The 21,930-nt window shown below is 34.9% G+C and overlaps 2 protein-coding genes and 1 long non-coding RNA gene across 3 annotated transcripts in view; 2 read left to right on the top strand and 1 right to left on the bottom strand.

Moving 5' to 3' along the window:
- LOC120430873 (probable ATP-dependent RNA helicase DHX34) overlaps window positions 1-460 on the top strand; it is a 46,888-nt gene extending 46,428 nt beyond the window's left edge. The window contains exons 6-7 of the mRNA XM_052709440.1: window positions 13-134; window positions 192-460. Coding sequence (XP_052565400.1) covers window positions 13-134; window positions 192-379 — 310 coding nt within the window. The 3' untranslated portion in view covers window positions 380-460. The remainder of the gene's footprint in view (window positions 1-12; window positions 135-191) is intronic.
- An 11-nt stretch (window positions 461-471) lies between these two features.
- Window positions 472-21,930, bottom strand: part of LOC120422605 (nuclear receptor subfamily 2 group E member 1-like) — a 28,509-nt gene continuing 7,050 nt past the window's right edge. The window contains exons 2-5 of the mRNA XM_039586096.2: window positions 11,150-11,288; window positions 10,948-11,063; window positions 4,607-5,302; window positions 472-869 (exon numbers count right to left, since the gene is read on the bottom strand). Of these exons, the coding sequence (XP_039442030.1) occupies window positions 526-869; window positions 4,607-5,302; window positions 10,948-11,063; window positions 11,150-11,286 (1,293 nt within the window). The 5' untranslated portion in view covers window positions 11,287-11,288 and the 3' untranslated portion in view covers window positions 472-525. The remainder of the gene's footprint in view (window positions 870-4,606; window positions 5,303-10,947; window positions 11,064-11,149; window positions 11,289-21,930) is intronic.
- Window positions 15,216-18,740, top strand: LOC120422606 (uncharacterized). Its single transcript, XR_008212368.1, has 2 exons — window positions 15,216-15,460; window positions 17,817-18,740. It is a non-coding gene; the product is annotated as an uncharacterized LOC120422606 (long non-coding RNA).

Here is a 21,930-nt window from a genome sequence, read left to right on the forward strand (position 1 = left end):
ATATTATCACAGCATTACCGAAACGGAGTGGAGCCTAGCCATGTATGACGAGATTGTTTCCACCGACTGGGAATGCCCGAATTGTAACTGCTCGTACAACATCACCGGTCTGCAGAAGTTGCAGCACAAAATGGGTAATTCACTTCTTTGAAACCCTTAAAAAATAAAATCTGACAAAATTTTTGTTTCAGTTTGTGTACAAATTTCTGCCCAATCAGAGCCAGAACCAGCTACCCCGATGACCAGTGACCAACAGAAACCCAACTCTAAGCGTCTCGATTGTCCCGTCTGTGAAAAGACACTGTATCTTTCGGCGATTGAAGTGCTGAAACATCGTAAGGCATGCACGAAATCCGTAAAACAAGAAAAGATCGATTAGGGTGAGTATTGGCGTGGAATGTGTGTGTTTATTGCTATACATTTATACCATAATAGATCTTTATTGTTGAATCACATAAAACATACGACTAGACAGTAGTGTGATACTATTCCGAACGGTCCCTTTGGCGAATGTTGGTGTTTCGCTTAGGTCTTCATAAGATCCACCAGCAATCGCTCGATGGCAACTTCGCCGATGGTTTTTCGAAACAGCATTTCTTGTAAGACTTTCCCATTGGCGGCCGCTTTAATTCCGGGCAGAAGTAGAAGCAGATGACCCAGCCGAACGCCGCCGCACTTTTCGTGCAGCAGACTGATGGTTTGGTCTTGCAGGAGGAGAATCTCGTGGCCCGAGAAGAGACTGGCGTGGTCCGAGCGGAACAGGATGAGCGCTTTCAGGCAGGCCGCCTCGCGGTAGTCTACGCGGGCCAGCGTAAACTGCTGGATGATGGCGTGCAGTTTTTTGGCAGATGGGTTGCGGGCTATGAAATCTGGAAGGAGATTGGAAAAAGTGGTTAAGTATTGTTGTTAATAGGACACATAAATGTATACATGTAAATCGGTCAAATTCCAAAGTGTTTATATGAGCCGATTATATTCATTTTATTATTTGAGTCTATCGGGGTCAATGCTCGGAATTTAAAAGAGCTAGTCAGCTCAGCTTTCATCATCGACTCGTTCGTTGAATGCTGACTGAGGGCGCCTGTCATAATCGTCATTACAAAGAGACCGTCAGTGAATGTCCTACACGAAGTTGCAACGAACGAACTGTTCTTTTCTCTCTTTCTTGTTTGTGCGGTGCTGCGTGGTGACAGGAAGCATTTGCATGCAGTCATGGGGAAGGTGATCGGAATTTGGGTACAATTCAAACGAACGAGCTCTGTGCAAATGAGAGAGGTGGTGGACGATAGCTCATTTTTAAAATCTTTCTTAAATTGACTTAATACATCAATCTCATATCACATTTTCAATGCATTCGCTTAGAATATATTTTTTGATAATGTAGTAAGCATAAGTACTAAAATTTTCACAAATACCGTATTTTTTTTTAAAGTACTCAAGTTTTTATAATTTGCAATATGGGCATCAAACGATTCGAAATTTTGCATGCATTTTCACTGTTTTAGAGTTTTTTAAATTAAATACTCAAATGTTCACAAAATACCGTATTTTCTCTTTTTTTTATAACTCGCAATATAGTTTGTGTGTGTGTGTGTGTGTGTGTGTGTATGTGTGTTTACGTTAGGGTGAATGAAAAAGTACTGCTATATTCCGTTCATTTTCTAATATGTAAATAATAGCGTAAATTATAAATATCATGTCGATTGCTGCCAGCGGGGCCTCGCGGTTACTTTGAACAATTGCTCGTGATTTTTTTTCATCGTTTTACTCGCTAGCTATCAGTCTTTCCTTTATCATCGTGGATCGGAAGGCACGACGCCGGTTGAGTTCGTCTAGGTATTTGTGTTTTTATAACACGTTAATACCATAACAAATACGCTAAGCCAAGTTAATTTGGGTAACGCGTCGGTCGGGATAGAAAATATTTTTTTTGTTATGATTTGCGGTAAATGCTATTGGTTAGTCCGAATTGCGATGCCTTTCCGTCGGGTCGCTAGAATTTTCGTGATGGTCGTCGTACCATTTCAGCTCGATAAACATCGTAATTCATCGTTCGCACCGTTAATCAGTACCTCACTAAACATCAATCATTTAAAACTCGTTAAATCATCTCAAGTTAAAAATTACACTGTTTAATCCTTCATTTATTAATTACAAATGATTTTGGTTCTATCTTTCGACAGCCGGCTGTCTAAGACTAAACCATTTCATTTAAAATTTAACAACCGATAAACGGGAAATGTCTCATCCGCAGCATCCGATTGCTTGCCTTGAGAATAATATATAATACCTTTCAACAAACACTATGATTTTGGGTCGCATCATCATCTTCTATGATGAATCCTGACCAAATACCCTTCCCTACTAACAAATTTTCAGGTTCCTGGCGCACGTGGGGTGTAAGCACAGAGTAAATCAGCTGCCCTAGTAGCAACCTGCGCTAACTAACATTCGAAAACGAAGTTGACTTTATAGCTGTCGGCCACCATTGCTAGTACCAACCACTAGTGTCTTCCTTTTAATCTACAAGGACTTCGCCGCCCTGGGCTCCTAAGTGTATGAAAGTATGGCACGGAGCGACGGCGCCGAATACCCATATTTACACAAAGAATTTTAGAGCGCCCGCCGCGGGATTCGAACCGGCAACCTCTGGATTGTGAGTCCAGTGCGCGGTCCGATTGATCCACACGGGCCGATTGATCCACACGGGCGGGACAGCTAACTAACATTCCCGTCCCTTAAAATCGAGGTCTACAAACTGACATGGCGGGCGCCGTTGGTGGCCAATGACTGTTACCTATTCGCAACTGATCTAGCTTTAGCAATCATGGTGTTTTATCTTTTCAGCGCATTCATACATGCTGTTGATAAGGGAAACACCACTAGATCGTCGAAGCCTATAATCAGTAGTGCTGAAAGGATATTACGGTTCTGTTCAGCAACGGAGGGGCAACCATGGGTGATCTCTCATGCTCATGCTCATTTTTTTTTATAACTCGCAATATGAGTATCTAACGATTCGAGATTTTGCATGTATTTTAACTGTTTCAGAGTTTCTTTAATGAAATAATCAAATTTTCACAAACACCGTATTTTCTCGAAAATACTCCAATTTTTATAATTTGCAATAAGAGTATCAAACGATTCGAAATTTTGCATGTATTTTAACTGTTTTTGAAACTGTTGAATGGAATACTCAAATTTTCACAAAATACCGTATTGTTTTAAAGTACTCCAATTTTCATAATTTGCAATATGGGTATCTCACGAAGTGAAATTTTGCCTAAATTTCCATTGTTTTAAAGTTTTTTGAATGAAATACAATTTTTTTCACAAAATACCATATTTTCTAGAAATTACAAAAAAAAAAAAATTTCGCAATCACGATTCGAAATTGTGCACGCATTTACACTTTTTTAGAGTTTTTTGAAGGAAAAGCTCAAATTTTCACAAAATATCGTATTTTCTTGAAAATATTCAAATTTTTATTGAATTTGCAATGTGGGAATCAAACGAAGCGAAATTTCACCTGTTTTTTCACTGTTTCAGAGTTTTTTTAATCAAAAAATTATACAAATGTTAGTAGTTTTAAAAAATACGGATTTTTTTGTTTTTTGTTTTGTATTTCATTCAAAATTCTCTAAAACAGTTAAAATACATGCAATATTTCGAATCGTTTGATACCCATATTGTAAATTATAAAAATTTGAGTTTTCTCGAGAAAATACGTAATTTTGAAAAAAAATTAGTATTTTATTTAAAAAACTCTAAATCAGTGAAAATGCATACAAAATTTCGACTCGTTTGATGCCCATATTGCGAAGTTTAATTTTTTTAGTATTTTCGAGAAAATACGATATTTTGTGAAAATGTTAGTATTTCATTAAAAAAACTCTAAAACAGTGAAGATGCATGAGAAATTTCGAATCGTTTGGTATGCATATTAAAAATTTTAGTATTCTAAAAAAAAACGAAATTTTGTAAACAGTTCAGTTTTTTATTAAAAAAAACTCTTAAACAGTGAAAATGCATACGAAATTTCTAATCGTTTGCTACCCATATTGCGAACTAAAAATAATTGAGTATTTTCGAGAAAATATGATAATTTGTGAAAATTTAAGTTTTTCATTAAAAAAACTCTACAACATTGAAAATACAGGTAAAATTTCGCTTCGTTTGATACCCATATTGCGAATCATAAAAAATTTAATATTTTCGAGAAAATACGGTATTTTGTGAAATTTAGAGTACTTCATTCAAAAAACTCTAAAACAGTGAAAATGCTTGCTAAATTTTGAATCGTTTGATGCCCATATTGCAAAATCTAACAATTGGAGTACTTTTAAAAATACGGCATTTTATGATTTTTTATTGTATTTATACTTTGAAACTTACGATATTATCAAAAACATATTTACTAAGAGGAAGCTTGAAAATTCAACATAATTTGGTTGGTTTTAGTCAATTTTAGAAATATATTAAATATAAGTTTTCGTCCGTTATCGTCGCTAAAATTATCGCCGATAAAGTTATCGAAATAACGATATATTATCGTTATCGAACCTCGATAATTTTATCATTAACAACCTTGTTAAAAACAACTCACCACAATCAATCGGCAGGCCCCACTGGGCCGCCGTAATGACAAACAGTTCCGCCCAGGACTCCTCCAGCAGAATCTTCTGGTCGGCGGTTGGCAACTGCAGAAACGACGGCACCGATTTGGCCCACTTGACCGCCAGAAACAGCAGCTTGGCGGCCGTCTCAAACAGCATCTCCGTTTCGGTCTTGACTTCACTGACCACCGCCCTGTCCTCACTTCCGGAGACCGTCGTCGAGGGTCGCGGGTCCTCGGAGCTGCTCACTTCGTTCTCTTTGGCAGCGACCGCCGCCGCCGCCGTGGCGCTAAAGTTCAGGATGGAGTTGATCGAGTGGCCGGTTCCGCCGGCCGACGGTGGATGTGGCGGTGTGGTGTCGCCGGCGATTTTGTTAAAGATTGACTCTGACAGCGATTTGTCCACCAAGGTTGGTTTGAGCGGTGGCAGGGTTGGCGTCACACCGCCGAACGGAACCGTCGGCGGAAAGTGGTCAAAGACGCCGTAATTTGGCATGAATCGAGCCGGATCCAGCGGGGTGAAGGCCGATGCGGAGCCGGAGGCCGTCGTGATGTGCAGCGGAAGAGGAAAGAACAGATTCGTTTGTGGCATCGGGAACGACCGGGAAGTGTAGAAATCGGACGGGTTGAGCCCGTTGATGACGGAGAGTGGGGCACAGTTGCGAGGGGCGCGCTCGTGCTGAACAGCTGGAAAAAAGTAGAAAACAAGAAAAAGAACAAATCGCTTCCGGTTAGTCTAAGTGGTGCGGTATTGTTGACTCGAAACAAGGGAGTAGTCCCCCATCCTCATCCATCAGCCATCTACAGTGTGGTGGTGACTTTAGACAAGTTAACGATGGAACAGTGGTTGTGGTTCCCACGAGGAGCATTATTATGAACGTGTCACCCGCGTTTTTTTCTTCTTTTCTTCTTTTGCGTAGGGTATATCCACCCTGTGAATGTCAGTTTTTCACCCTTGCGAGGTGAAAGGTGGAAAAGGTGATGATGAAATAATTTTGTCAACGGATGTTATCTTATGTTTTTGGATTGTTATTGTGCGTTGAACAAAATTGTCACGTTGTCGTGCTAAATTTTGATGAATTGTCAATTCAAATTGTTTAATTCAAACCAAAATCAGTTCATAAAAAGGTGAACAAGCGTTCAACCACGAACTAAATGTTCAAAGTACGTTTTTTAAAAAGGTACCATGAACTCATGAACACTTGTTTTTTTTCGGTTTTGACATTTATTATTTTAAAATTTATGTATTGAGGAATTTGTCAGTTGCGAATAGTTTGATAAATCCGTTGTAAATATGTTTTGGTCATCCAAAGGTCGTTAAAGAAACATCACTTAATCGAATTAGTATTTCTGGAGTCATATTTGATTCCTTCTCTACAATAAAAAAAAAAACAAATTTTTATTGTTTTCATTGAAAATCATTCAAAGGACGTGCAGATTTTCATTTCGAATCATTTTTTAATTTGATTATTCGTAAATTAATCTTGAACCGATCGAAAAACGGATTTCTTTAGAACTGGCGAGGACCATTTGAAAACTACGTCCCTCAACTTTGGTTGATTTATCGAGAAATCAAAAGTGAGTGTGTGTGCGTGCAACATGAAGTTAAACTTTTCAAAGTGCCACGGTAATCTTCACAGCAACTTCTTAGAAAGTTTAACTCCATGTTGCACACACTCTCACTTTTAATTTCTCGATAAATAAATGGAGATTTCAAGCCATTTAAAGAAAAGGAGTTGTTATGGAGGAGTAAAAAAATAATGATTGAAACATCAAGCCAACAAAAAAAATATCAACATTTTAATTACAAAACCATTGTAAAATGCATTATACACCCGTACAGTTTTGATATGCAATCATTAGTTTTCATAAAATGTAAGTTTTGAAAAAAAAAACTCTTTGCGGTTTTGTACATTGAAAATTTTACAAAATTCAAAATATTTTTAAATCATCCCAAACATGCTAAAAATATTTCTATGCGCAGGAGAATGCATTTTGAATTGATTTCAGTTGATTGCCCTTAAATTTCTACTCAAAATTTGAAATTATTTGAAAAAGAATTCTTTGTCCCCTTATTTTTTAGTCCGACTTTGAAGGGAGGGAGTTACAAAAACATAAACTATAATTTGTACCAGCCTAATTTTCAACTAATTTAGTGTCCCTCACTATTTAAACAAATATTTAGAAAGAAACTTGCTGGCAACAGTAGGAACTGGATGGAGTTACATGATGTTCCACTATACTTCCACAGAAATTGTCTTGTTTTTATTTCTTAAGTTCTGATGATACATTTTAAAGTTATTTTTAAAGAGGTGGAGATGACATTTTGAACAAATTAAAAGTATCCAGTTTTATGTTAAAATTACCAACCATTTATTTTTTGAGTATTTGCGCGATACCAGTTTTTTTTAACTATGTAGGGGAAATATACCCATTTTAATCACTCTAAGCCGTTCGACCAATTCTCATCACTTTTGCCGTTTTACGCTATTAAATCAACATTTTCAGATGTATCAACAATGGAGAGTTGTTTGCTCACTTTTATTTGAGCTATTTATTACTTTGGAACAGTCAAAAACACTATCTGGAGGCTGTAATTCATGATCAAAGTGCTGATAGGCCGATAATAAAAATAGGCTGAGAAAGGGTACAGTCCCCCTAGCTCAACTTTGTACGGCTTGCGGTTGCCAGAGATATCACACAACTGGAAGTTTTTAACATTTTTTGCGAAAAAGGCGATGTTGTCAAAATATTTGCAACGGCCTTTTTTTCATAAAATACAGAAAATTTTAATGAAAACACCAAAATGACCTATGAAACAATGGCAAAATCACACAAAACAACCCAAACTTCCAACCCTAAAATTTTCATAAGTTTTAAAAGTTCTTCTTTCCAATGCACAGTGGTCCAGATCGCAAAATTAAGTGGAAAATGGATTTTCCAAAAATGGTGAAGTTTTAGAGCTTTGGTGTTCTTTTGTTTTGTGTCTTCTAGAAAGTTTTTAGGCTTGCCAATCCAAGCAACTTTGTCGAAGACACCAACATTTTATCTCGTAAGCTACGCCTTGTACGACCAAATTTATAGAAAGCATCTCAGCAAACCTTCAAAAATCAGTTTTTTGAACGTGGCAATTCGAGGTTAAGTTTTAGAGAAAAGTGATGGTCGGGGCACTTTTAGAGCTCTACAAATCCATGATAATTTTACATGAAAATGACCAAAAATCGATTTGTTGACAATTTGGCTTGATTCTAAGGGCAGATCCATATTCAGCGGACAAAATTACTTGGAAAAACATATATTTGGTCAATTTTCTAATTTCCTTAGAGTGGTCAGATGTGGTTTTCCCTTGAAAATTTGACTTTTTCAAATTAAGATATCTTGAGTTTAAAGAAAAACACCCCTGAGATTTTTTCAGCGTTTGTAGTGCTGGATCCCTCTTTCAAATGCAAACTGGCGCTTAAAATTTGGCCTGCGCCTTTTCGAGATATTTGAGATTTAAATTTGCATCTTTTTTACCTTAAAATGGCTGTAACTTTTGACCCTTAAGTCCAAATTGACTTGTCAAAAAATCAAAATGTTGGATTTGTAGAGCTCTAAAAGAGCCTCGAACATCACTTTTCTCTAAAACTTAACCCTGAATTGTCAAGTTCAAAAAACTGATTTTTGAAGGTTTGCTAAGATACTTTCCATAAATTTGGTCGTAGAAGGCGTAGCTTGTGAGATAAAATGTTGGTGTCTTCGACAAAGTTGCTTGGATTAACAAGCCTAAAAACTTTCTAGAAGACACAAAAATCCCAAAAATATTCCTGAAAAGTTAGATTTTCAAAATCACCCTTACCGTGAACCACCCTCATTTTCAACTAGAGGGTGACGATTCTCGAGATTTTGAATTTCCCGGGAATCGAGAGTTGAGTTTGGCCATTTCCCGGGAAATTCCGGGACCCGGGAGTTTTTTTAACTATGCCAATAGTGCCAATTATTTAAAAAGGAAATGTTATAAATTTATTTCTTTTCAATGAATTCAGTTACAATTAATTCATACTTATTAAAAGAAACGTTAATTTAAGTAGTCTCATTAGTTCAAGGAACTATTTCAACCTTTAGATTTTTTTCTGAATCTGCAAATACAAGATCGTTTGTTGAGCTTTTTGGGACTCAAAATTGTAGTTTAAAGTGTTTAAGAGTCTTAATTCGCACACAGTGATTTTTCAAAAGTTGTTGCATGCACTTGTTATTAGATTTTTGTGAAGTAAAAAATAGCAAATATATAATTTCCCAGTATCGGGATTTTTGCAATATGATACATAACAGCTCACAACAACAATTTGAAATTGATATTTTTTCTTGTTTAAGGTCAACTGAAAATATTTATTGAAGAAATAATTATATTTATCAGGAAAACCCGATTGTTCATGATTGGCGGACCTTAACAAAGATTGAGGCAATCTTTACATATTGCCAGAGTTTTTTCTTCCAAAATATATTCTAATATTGAGGTTGATGCAAAACACAAAATGACTTATTCACAGCAACAGCTATGCTTGAGAGAGTATATGGGAATTGAACATTTTGAAAAGGGTTTTCCCTATATACAAATAATAAAACAAAAATAAAAAACAAACTTTATATTTCATTTCTGGGATGTAACAGCTAAGTATGTTCTAAGGTAAATATTGGGGTCCACATTTTTTGGGCTTCTCTCAATTATAGTTATTGGAACGTACGACAAGTTAACATCCAATGTTCTAAACCATTTCAATTTTTTCAAATGTTTTTCTGATTAGTTTATAACATTTTGCTTCGATTTTTATGAGTATAAAATTTCTCGGGACTCTCGACCAAATTTCCCGGGAATCGAGAGGTCCAAAAATGGTCAATTTCCCGGGAAATTTTTCCCGGGAATTCCCGCTCGTCACCCTCTATTTTCAACCAAACCAAAAGTTGCCCCTTTTCATTTGCAACAACTCTTCTGAAGACACCAAAGCTCCAAAACTTCACATTTTTTTGGGAAAATCCATTTTCCACTTAATTTTGCGATCTGGACCACTGTGCAATGATTTTCAAAGATTATTGTTAACAATCACACAGAAGGAATGTTTTCAGATCTTGCTTATTGATCTTATAAGCAGTAAATATTTGGTTAAAATAATTAAACGTATGCTATTTCTATTGAATAAAAACGAGTGCTACAGCTTTGAATTGCAGCATTTTTTCTAGTAAACAGTAACATTATGACACGATTGTGCTTATATTCAAACAAACTATCTAAGTTTTCCTGGCCAGACAAATCAAACATTAAACAGAGACTGCCAGTGACATCTGACACACAAGTTCGCGCTCCCAACACAAGAGCTAGAGAGCAAAGGGAGAAAAAAATCGACCGAGAATCAAACACTTGTCATATCACTTCCATCTCTCAGGGTGCAATTAGGCCATAAGTACCAAAAGCAATCCCGAACCAAAATATGTTTACATTCAACCACAGCAGCAGACATGGCATGGCATGGGGGGCAACCCTAACCACCACCACGCGAGAGAACGCGAACACGTGCCACTGGCTGACATGGCCGGAATAATGCCGCGGAAAATTGTAGCCACACTTTCTCACTTACCGAACATCAGCTTGTCGATGTTCACTTTGACACACACCCCCTCTCGCGTTCGAAACAAGTTGAGTGTGTGCGACAAGAAACTGTCTTGCAATTGTGCTTCCGTAACCACCCTAAACACCCCCTAGAAATCACCCCTCTGAACAGTTGGAAGAGACTTGCTCGCTGTTTGGGCGTGAAACGGAAGCGACCAAAAAAAATACAAAAACATATTTACATTCAAGCAGCTCTTTAATTGCTAAACCAACAAGTCGTTGAGGTTGCTGTTGTTGATTTGTTTGCAGCGCCCAGCTGAACTTTCACACCTTGTTTGTCCAACCCCCGGGAGATGATCTGTGATGGAAATTGATTTGTTGGTGTGGAGTGGGAATGTAGGTGGGTGGAAAATTGAGGACAGTCTGTCTGCTGGTAGAATATTAGGGAGTTGGAATATTTTGCATAACTATTTTCAAGATTATTTTTGCAGTTTCAAAAAAATCTTTTTTTCCGAGATTCAAAAAAAAAGTTTATGGCCCAGAACTAAAACAATGGGAACAACTAGCAGTATTTTTTATTTGTTTTTTTTTTTTAGATTACAACATAACTTTGTAAAATAGTTTGAATCCTAACTCATCCTCAAAATTCCTTATTCCGTTTCTCTTGTGCTCTCAACATAATCGAGATCGATAATTAAAATTTCGTTTATGAAAAAAAAAAAAACAATGACAATTAAGTTTATTTTACCTTCCCGTCGCATGTTGGCCTGGATACACTTGGCGAACCGGCATGCCTGGCACTGGTTCCGTCGGGACACATCGACGATGCATTTTCCACCCTCTTTGCAAACGTACTCCAAATTCCTGCGCCGAGAAAGAAATCAGAACAACCACATTAATCGATTATGTTTCTCGAGTCCACTGTCGAAGGTGTCCTTTACAAGTTGTACCTTCTGATGCTTCGCTTGAAGAACCCCCGGCAGCCGTCGCAGGACGGGACGCCGTAGTGCTTGCCCGACGCCCGGTCACCGCACACCTTGCAGAGGGCGCCCTGGCCCGAGGACAGCTTCAGCGTCGGCTCGACCATGGCTGTGGATTGGAAAAATCAAATAGTTTATTTTATTCGATAGTTTTGGAGTTTACCTAAAACAGTATTTTGCCGTTTTTTATTGTAACCTCTTGTTAACCTAAATAATTTTGTTTTTTGTCAATATTCACCAAAATATAACTGAATGCCGTTTGAAATTATTTTCAGCAATTTATATTATTACTGTAACAAATTAAAGTGAATTCCAAATAAACAAAACAAAATTATTATTGATCAAAAGAGAAATCCTCAATTCTTTAGATACCGTAAAACGGGGTGACTTTGATAGCCTGGGTGACTTTGATAGGCGATTTTTCCGCAAAATAAATAGTACAATTAAAATACATACGGAATTGTTTAGAATCATACTGATCGTGGTAGAGAAGTGTTCAAAGTACCTCAAGAAGAACATTTCATAAAATTTTGAAAAGTTTAAAAAGTTAGTTAACTATAGTTAAGAAAATGTTGATGAAAGTCATTATTTTAAACTTCTCAAAGTGTCATGATTTTCTCAATGAACATGATTTTGAATCGGAAAACGAAATACATTTTCGGATTCTTTGGACAATTTTCCACTAGGAGAAGGTAAAATAAGTTTGTAAATAATAAATAATATGTGTTTTTGAAACACAATTAAAGAAAATCTCCAAATTAAGAGGCAATTTTTTTTTAAATGTGAAAACTTGTGATTCGTGCTTCGAATTCCGTATAAAATGCAATTGATAATTTTATAAACAAAACTAGTTTTAACAAATTTCAGGAAAATATCCGACTTTTAAACTATTTTACTTAAAATTTATATGTATTTTGTTAAAGAGCATATAAACTTAGTTAACTAAATATAAACATTGATTTTTTTTTCTTAAAAACTATATCAGTTACTTTAGTGATGGTAATTAACGTCTAAATAAAGTTTGAAAATCTTAAATATGATTTTAACAAGAAAAACTATGACTATCAAAGTCACCCCGGAATTTAAACTAAGAATTTTTAACGGAACTATTTTTCTAAACACTATTGAAAAAACTTTTTTTTCCAAAATAGTGCATGGACTTTGTGTGGCCTATCCCAGTAGGGGAGTGTGGGGTAATTTGGACACCCTAAGGAAATTGCTCTGTTACGGGCTGTATGGATATTTTAAAGGAATGTGGATGACACCAGAGGATAATAGAGACCATATTTGATGGAAAAATGTCATTCATTTCGATAAATTTTGATGAAAAACCCATTTTTATCGCAAAAATGAAAAGGTGTCCAAATTACCCCCACATTTTTGTGTGGGGGTAATATGAACACCCCTATGGGGTAATTTGGACATGCCTTGTGGGGTAATTTGGACATGCCTTGTGGGGTAATATGAACACCTTTTGTGGGGTAATTTGGACACATGTTGAAGAATAAGTTTAACATTTAAGTTTTTGAGCATGTTTTTTATCCTTCAACCTGGTTTTGTAATTGCTTTATATTTTGAAGTGTTGCTCACAATATTCATCAAAGGTTTAAATAATGATTTTGTGATAGAACTATAATTCCATAGGAAGATAACAAATAGTTCAGTGTAGTATACATAATTTAATCATTAATACTGAAATGATTTAAACATTGATTCTGGATAAGGCACACTATACTTGTTTTTAGTGATTAAGGTATCGTTTATGTTTATATAAATCAATCTTTATATAGAACAAGCCTTACCCGACAAACTTCGTCTTGTCATTTTTTCACTTGTTGACGTTTTTAGCTTGTTTGCTTATTCAGCCTCCTGTGATCAAAATATGATTTTACGTAACTTTCTCCATACAATTTGCTGATGCTCCGGAATCGGTTCCAGAGTGGCCAAAGTGTCAATTAGTTAGCGTAAGAACCTTCCTTGGGCTTATACGAACCCAACGCAACAAAAAGCACCTCGATCCGACGCTCCGTATTGAACTGATTCGCGTTCGAACAAAACTGTCGAAATTTTTTATATATATAGATTTATCAGCCTGAATTTTTTTTTTAATTTTACATTCTGTAGCCCTTCAAATTTAAATATTATTGTAAACCAGCATAGAAATTAGAAATGTCAAAGAAATTAATTAAAAGCAATCAACATTAGAGTCTTAGTCTTAAAAAATAGGGGTTTTGTGAAAGTTCTCATTGCTCACATTCATTTTTGATTGTTTTTGACATATTAAATCCCTCTAAATTTATCTAAATCCCTTTAAAAACTCATCCAACCATGAAAGTTACTTTTTTGTTGCCTGACAGGTAGACTTTCAGGTATGTCCAAATTACCCCACAAGCCATGTCCAAATTACCCCCATAGCATATTCTATCATTAATTGCGATTTTTGATGATAAAAATGGATAAAATGCACAATTTTTATACGTACATATCTCAGGCATCGTCCAAGCAACCCCCTTAAACATAAAATGTCCACTTTTTTGCCATATAACCCCTGCAAAACCTTATTTCCTAACCTTCAAATATTAGAATTTAAGGCACTACCAACCGGCCTTTGGAAACTTTTACACATTATACCAAAACTACTTAACCTATTCCAACTTTTTTGGTTTGTCCATACTCCTAGGCCATTACTAGTACTAGCCTTATCACTTAAATTGCCGTTTTCACTTTATATCCGAAGAAAACGTGATTTTTAAAGGGGTGTCCAAATTACCCCCACTGTCCATATTACCCCAAACTCCCCTACATGTTTTAAAAATAATAATCTTGAGAAAAACCTTACCTGCTGGAAAATTTTCCACAAACAAATTGAAATCCTATCAAAGTCACCCCGGTTTACGGTACATAAAATGGAAAAATTAAACAAAATTGTTATGAACAGCAGAAAATCCAATGGCAAAATAGTATGCAAAAGCATGCACATTACCTTTGTGAAAAAGTACAATTTTTGTAAACACAAAAAAAAGTTCATCCGACGGGATTCAAACCCAGCACCAACAGCAAGGACTGGCGCCTTGGCCCGCTCGGCCATCAGACCGATGAAGAATGCGAAGGATAAACGAATATATGAGCTTGACATTTCGGTCAAGTAGGTTTCACATACTGAATACTGATGGACTACATAGGGAGATGGCGTCGCTATTTTCAAACCACATTTTCCACTTTTTCTCATCGAAACCGACTACTTTGTCGACTTTATTTTGCTGGGCGAGATAGGACGCCGTCTATTTTTAGACGATGACTCAGCACTTTTCCACTCTTACCGGCTCCGTGGCTCAATGGTTGCGGCTTCTGCCTCGAATGCAGAAGGTTCAGGGATCAAATCCCGGTCGGTTCCCTTGAAATTTGGAATCAGGAATTGAACTTTGAATATGAACAAAAAACCTTTAAGAATCAGGTGGGATTCGAACTCACACCCTTTGGATTGATGGTCTGGGACGCTAACCAGTCGGCCATCATGGAGTTAATGCTCTTGAACTGATTTGTTCCGTAGTGGCGAAATAATGTAACAAGGTATAACATATCCAAACCATAGGGGGATGGCGTCGCTATTTTTAGACCACTTTTTCCACTTTTTCTCCATCGAAACCGACTACTTTATCGACTTCATTTTGCTGGGCGAGATAGGACGCCGTCTATTTTTAGACGATGACTCAGCACTTTTCCACTCTTGCACTTAAAAAAAACAGATGGCAGCACGATGTAACGCCACGTCTCTATTATATAACTACTAACACCGTCTCAAAACAGCCCAGGGCCATCTCATATACTCATGAACTGGACGAGGGAGTCGTGGATTGCCTGGCCCGAGTCATCTGCATTACCGATCTTTGTCCGTACAATTTCAGAAGAAATCGTTAGCCAGAGAAAGGTATTCGCTTCAAAGGTTCTTGAGATATATGGTGGTTACTAACCGAACCGTCTCAGTTGAAATATACTGTGGTCATGGCCAAGTCCTGTCAAGACGGGGGTTCAAATACATACATACACAAGTTACGGCCTGGCACCCCTAGCCGTATTGCACCAACACTTGCAGACTTGTCATACGAAGCATTCTTTCTGAAACAATAAAGCAGTCAAGTTTCATCCTTCAACCAGTGCAGTGCTGAAGTTAATCGTCCGAACCTCCCCACGGGCCGGGAAGCGGCCAACATGGCCCGCTTCCCGGGAACCCCGTACATAACTGGCGCAGTCGGTCGTCTCGGTGAATTACCGAGACTTAAGGTAAGTAATTATTAAGTTTTAGTACAATAAATGTAGGGCAAAAAGTCTGGTTCACCAGCAATTTCCTGTGTCGATATTGCGAAATCGTAGTCGACACAGGCTATAAGTGTTTAGCATAGGGCAAAATTAGATTTTGCAATAAATTTAGGACAAAAAGTCTGGTTAACCAGCAATTTCCTGTGTCGATATTGCGAAATCGTAGTCGACACAGGCTATAAGGTCTTAGTATAGGGCAAAATTAGATTTTGCCGTAAATTTAAGTGAAGAAAAAAAAACCCCCCGCGTATGAACGAAGACGATATGTGGATGATACGATGGTCAGCAGAAAATGCTTTGAAACGGTCGTCACCGCGTAGGAAAGAAGACGATATTTGAACGATACGATGGTCAGCAGAAAATGCTTTGACATGGTCGTCGCGCTGACGCGATTGCAACGAAATATCCAAAACCAAAAGAGTTCTATAAAAATTAAAAATTAAAAATTAAAAATTAAAAATTAAAAATTAAAAATTAAAAATTAAAAATTAAAAATTAAAAATTAAAAATTAAAAATTAAAAATTAAAAATTAAAAATTAAAAATTAAAAACTAAAAATTAAAAATTAAAAATTAAAAATTAAAAATTAAAAATTAAAAATTAAAAATTAAAAATTAAAAATTAAAAATTAAAAATTAAAAATTAAAAATTAAAAATTAAAAATTAAAAATTAAAAATTAAAAATTAAAATTAAAAATTAAAAATTAAAAATTAAAAATTAAAAATTAAAAATTAAAAATTAAAAATTAAAAATTAAAAATTAAAAATTAAAAATTAAAAATTAAAAATTAAAAATTAAAATTAAAAATTAAAAATTAAAAATTAAAAATTAAACATTAAAAATTAAAAATTAAAAATTAAAAATTAAAAATTAAAAATTAAAAATTAAAAATTAAAAATTAAAAATTAAAAATTAAAAATTAAAAATTAAAAATTAAAAATTAAAAATTAAAAATTAAAAATTAAAAATTAAAATTAAAAATTAAAAATTAAAAATTAAAAATTAAAAATTAAAAATTAAAAATTAAAAATTAAAAATTAAAAATTAAAAATTAAAAATTAAAAATTAAAAATTAAAAATTAAAAATTAAAAATTAAAAATTAAAAATTAAAAATTAAAAATTAAAAATTAAAAATTAAAAATTAAAAATTAAAAATTAAAAATTAAAAATTAAAAATTAAAAATTAAAAATTAAAAATTAAAAATTAAAAATTAAAAATTAAAAATTAAAAATTAAAAATTAAAAATTAAAAATTAAAAATTAAAAATTAAAAAATTAAAAATTAAAAATTAAAAATTAAAAATTAAAAATTAAAAATTAAAAATTAAAAATTAAAAATTAAAAATTAAAAATTAAAAATTAAAAATTAAAAATTAAAAATTAAAAATTAAAAATTAAAAATTAAAAATTAAAAATTAAAAATTAAAAATTAAAAATTAAAAATTAAAAATTAAAAATTAAAAATTAAAAATTAAAAATTAAAAATTAAAAATTAAAAATTAAAAATTAAAAATTAAAAATTAAAAATTAAAAATTAAAAATTAAAAATTAAAAATTAAAAATTAAAAATTAAAAATTAAAAATTAAAAATTAAAAATTAAAAATTAAAAATTAATTTTTTTTAAAAACTTTAAAAATTGAGACGTTGTGTAATTTTATTGTAATCCATTATTACATGGAAATACAAAGGGTACAAGTGAATTGTAATCGAGGATTACGTAATCTTAGATTACATTCAATATAAATATATTTTTTTTTCATGTTTGTAATTCAGTATTACAAACTTGGAAATTTGTAATTTGAAATTACGAACTAGCTTGACAATTTTTCACCATTGTGTTTTCACATTACTTTTAAAATTCCCTAACCCAAAAAAAAAAAAAAGAAAAAAATGGACGGGCAATTGTTACAAAGCATGATGTATTTTTTTTTCCTGAAATTAATTCTGTTTTCATCAAACTATCCGAGGTCGATTCGCACAATATTATCATATGGTCGTGTTGCTCAATTGGAGCCCAAATTTGAAGATTTTCATTGGCATTTTTGTTAAACATTTTATTTACTAAATGTAAGCTATTTACTTTACTTTCATCCGCCTTTTACTTTTACAATAAGTATCAAATACACAAAAACAGCATCATGACTACCATAACGCTGAAAGAGAAAATGCACCTTTGTTTGACGATGGAGGAGTCGTTGTATTGGCATTTTCTGTGTAACATTTTGTGTACTTGTTGTAAGTTGTCTATCTCTACTGTTATCTGTCTTTTACTTTCACTATAAACATCGAATATTAACCAATACTTTTTGATCCATAGAGAATCAGGATGATAATCACGAGCCGAAACCGAGGACTGGCAGGCAAACAGCATCGAAAAAAAAAAAAAAATCAATAGCATCTTCATTCCTTCTTTTATTTGATATTTCTAACGCTTTTTACTTTTAGACTTCCACCATATTCACTCAACACCCGCTTGGTAACCACGTCTAGGGAAAGCAGCAGACGTGCAAAACAACCAGGCTAATTTCTCCCCAATGAACCTAACCAGCGTTGGAGAGGTAGTAATGGATATGAAGAATGAGTTGTAATTGTAAAATTTGTAATCATTGTGGCGTTAACGAAAAGAACAAAAAAAAAAAGGGTTTTATGCCGTGATTGAGGAGAGAGCAGACATAGCTCAACCTCAACCCAAGTGCTTTTGTCCCTTCCAAAAGCCTTAGCCTGCGAAAATTCTGATGGATGCTACTAAGAAACTGTACACCGAATATCGCTGTTAGAATTAAGTTTGGTAGGACAAGTTAGCAAGAAATCGTTTAAATCAAACCAGAAAATTCTCATAATTCTTATGAGCCTGAGCCGCATTAACCAAATGCTAGGAATGTGATATCCTTGATACGTCAGGAATCCTTCCTGTTGCCATCCCGGGGCTCCAGACAACTAGATTTGTGAGGCCCTCGACACGTCAGGACTCCGTCTAGCCTGGAACAGTCATTGGGAATGTGATGTCCTCGATACGTCAGGCATCCGCCCTTGGACGAACTCCGCAGCAACTCGAGCACATCAGTGGAACTCAGAAAAAAAAAAACTAAAACAGTTTTTTAAAGTCGAATCGAGACGATTCGAGTCTAACGATGGGGTAGTTACGGCCTGGCACCCCTAGCCGTATTGCACCAACACTTGCAGACTTGTCATACGAAGCATTCTTTCTGAAACAATAAAGCAGTCAAGTTTCATCCTTCAACCAGTGCAGTGCTGAAGTTAATCGTCCGAACCTCCCCACGGGCCGGGAAGCAGCCAACATGGCCCGCTTCCCGGGAACCCCGTACATAACTCACATACATGACTCAGCACTTTACCACTCTCGCACTTAAAAACCCAGATAGCAGTACGATGTAACGCCACGTCCCTATAGGGGTTACATACATGTAGAAAATCACAAAATTTTATATTACGGAATATTTGATAAATCCACTAAAAAGATGATTACTAATCACTCCTGAAAGTTTCATGAAGATATTTAATCATTAAACTGAGTAAAAGACGATTTTAGTTAAAAATTTTGCCATGTGCAAAGCGGGCTGTCAAACTTTGTTGGCGTTTTTCTCTAAACCCCGAGTTGATTTACGGGTGCCACGATATCTCGAGATGGGATGGACCAAATTGGCTGAAATTTGAGGTGAAGACTCTCAAGATGTATCCCGTGTGCATGACGAAGCCCAATTTTTAAAATTTGCTTTTTAAAAAAATACAAAAATCAAAAACTAACGGTTTTTTATATGAAAAACACAAAAATATTTTTGTCTTTTTTTTAAATGAAGTTTTTGGAAATCGGGCTTCGTCATGCACACGGAATTGGTTTAACGAGTCTTCACCGAAATTTTGAGGCGATTTGGTCAAGACAGTATGCTATGAAAGCATGATGGACATCGCGACGCCATACGTCAGGCAGCTACCTATTCTATTCCAGCCGTTTCTCACCCACGTGGTAGCTGCCTGACGTATGGCGTCGCGATGTTCATCATGCTTTCATAGCATGCTAAGGATAATTTGATGCTTTTTGAGGGAAAACCGTTGATTCCGGAGACATCGGATTGTTTGCCGATGCGCCAGGTCTAGGGACAACGAATCCATATGCTCTCTTCGGGAAAAGTGTTCTTCAGACCATTCCCCGTAGGCCTGACCATACCAGAAGTTGGCGCGTGATTTTCCCAGACCTGTAGGAGCGTTTGAACAAAAAGTTCCAATTTCCCATAGTAATTCCTATGTAAACTTTAACCCTGATGCGCGCAGCCAGTTTACAACCAAATGAGCTGATATTTGGCATGAAAGTCCCTATGAGCAAGCCCTACAAGGGGAACCATACTAAAACCTGATCCGAGAACATTTTGAAAAACGTACCCACCCTAATATACATGTATGTAACGCCTTAAGTGCAAGAGTGGAAAAGTCCTATCCCGCCCAGCAAAATGAAGTCGATAAAGTAGTCGGTTTACATGGAGAAAAAGTGGAAAACGTGGTCTAAAAATAGCGACGCAATCCCCTTATACTACAGGGTGAAATCTTCTATATATATAAAAAAAATTCGACGGTTTTGTTCTAACGCGAATCAGTTCAATACGGAGCGTCGGATCGATGTGCTTTTTGTTGCGTTGGGTTCGTATAAGCCCAAGGAAGGTTCTAATTGATAACTAATTGACACTTTGGCCACTCTGGAACCGATTCCGGAGCATCGGCAAATTGTATGGAGAAAGCTACGTAAAATCATATTTTGATCACAGGAGACTGAATATGCAAAATATCAAAAAACTTCAACAAACAAAAAAAGGCATAACGAAGTTTGTCGGGTAAGGCTTGTATTACATAAAATTTCATAAAATAATGCAAAATTTATTTTGCATCCAGGCTTTTACACGTACTACGTGGATTACTACTTTTTTGCTGTGAAGTTTGCTATTCTGTTTTGGTCAGGCCAAAACCAAATTTTATTTTTAAATTTCACATAACATCTGGAGGCACAAAAAAAATGCTAAAATGAATTTTCTCCCTTGTACAAAGTTGTTTATGGTGTCCTTCACTCTTGGGGCAATGACTGTCAATGATAGTTCTGAATTCAGGGTCCAGAAATAGTAAATTGAAATGAAAAAAATTATCACGATATATAAAATGCTTATACAAACAACACAAAGAAAACCATTTTTTGATTGAAACATTCTGAATCAAGATTTGAATGTTTTTCTAAAACAAAAATGGCCGCCAAACGGACGATCTGGAATGATGCCAGTGTCCACGTGGTTAATGGATAGTCCCTAGCACATTTATTAATTATTATTGTTTCATTTTCAATGAAGTGGGACACCATCAAGCTTTTTTTGCAAGGGATTTTTAGATAGCAACCTGGACAAATACGTCTTTGCTAAATTTAACCATTAATTTCTCCAGAATTTAGTTATTTTAATATTTATTTGTTCTTTTTGATATGGTTGAAAATTTGTTCATTCATTCTTTATATCAAAAGAAGCAATATTCTGAATCATGTGTTTTTTCCATACAGGCTCCATACAATTTTGCGGACCGGTCATACAGAATGGGAATGGTAATATTCGAAAATGTGTATCTGTAGAAGTGATTTTCTTATCGCTTTGGTTTCTTCTAAGTTGTAGGTTTTGATCAGAACATTCCTAAAAATCGAAAATTATTATTAGGTTTATTTTCGGTACTGGGACCGAATCGGCTTTTGTGATTACAGTTTTCTTAAAGCTAAGAGCAATTACAGAGGATCTTATGTGTAAATGTTAGAGCGAGAAGAAAAAATCCCTAAACAAAATAGAATTCTCAAAACAAGATTTTCTTTAAATTTAAATTTAAGGGCAAAAAAGCATTTTCACACAAAAACCATCTTTAGCGCTACAGTTTGGGATGGCGCAAAAATTTTAAACAAAATTTCTAAAATGGTTTAAGATGCAAAGACTTTGTAGAGAAAAAGCAACTTGCACAAAATTATCTACAATTTTCTTTTTTTTTGTGTGTCAAGGATATTAAAATATCAATTTTCAACGAAACATATTTTTGAACTTTTGAATAAAACGTACATGGACATTGTGTGACACAGCCCAGTACATGTTTTATCATGAAAAAAGCCTTACGAGTTGAATGAAATTTGAAAATTTTATTAAAATCGTATCAATGTCACTCTGGATTACGGTGCTAGAAATACGTTCTAAATCGGTTTTAATAACTAGAAACATTGATTGAATTAAATTCAAATTATTGTCTCCCTTGAAAATATTCACAAATTACTTAATTGTTCAGCAAAGCCCTCAGATGTCAGTTTTCACAGTGACTGTGAAAAATGCAAATTTATTCGGCGCTATCAATCGAATATTATCATAACACTCATTGAACAAAATCAATGCGCGATTGATTGAACGAAA

Source organism: Culex pipiens, chromosome 3 (assembly GCF_016801865.2).
Source record: "Culex pipiens pallens isolate TS chromosome 3, TS_CPP_V2, whole genome shotgun sequence".
Classification (NCBI taxonomy): Eukaryota; Metazoa; Arthropoda; class Insecta; order Diptera; family Culicidae; genus Culex; species Culex pipiens.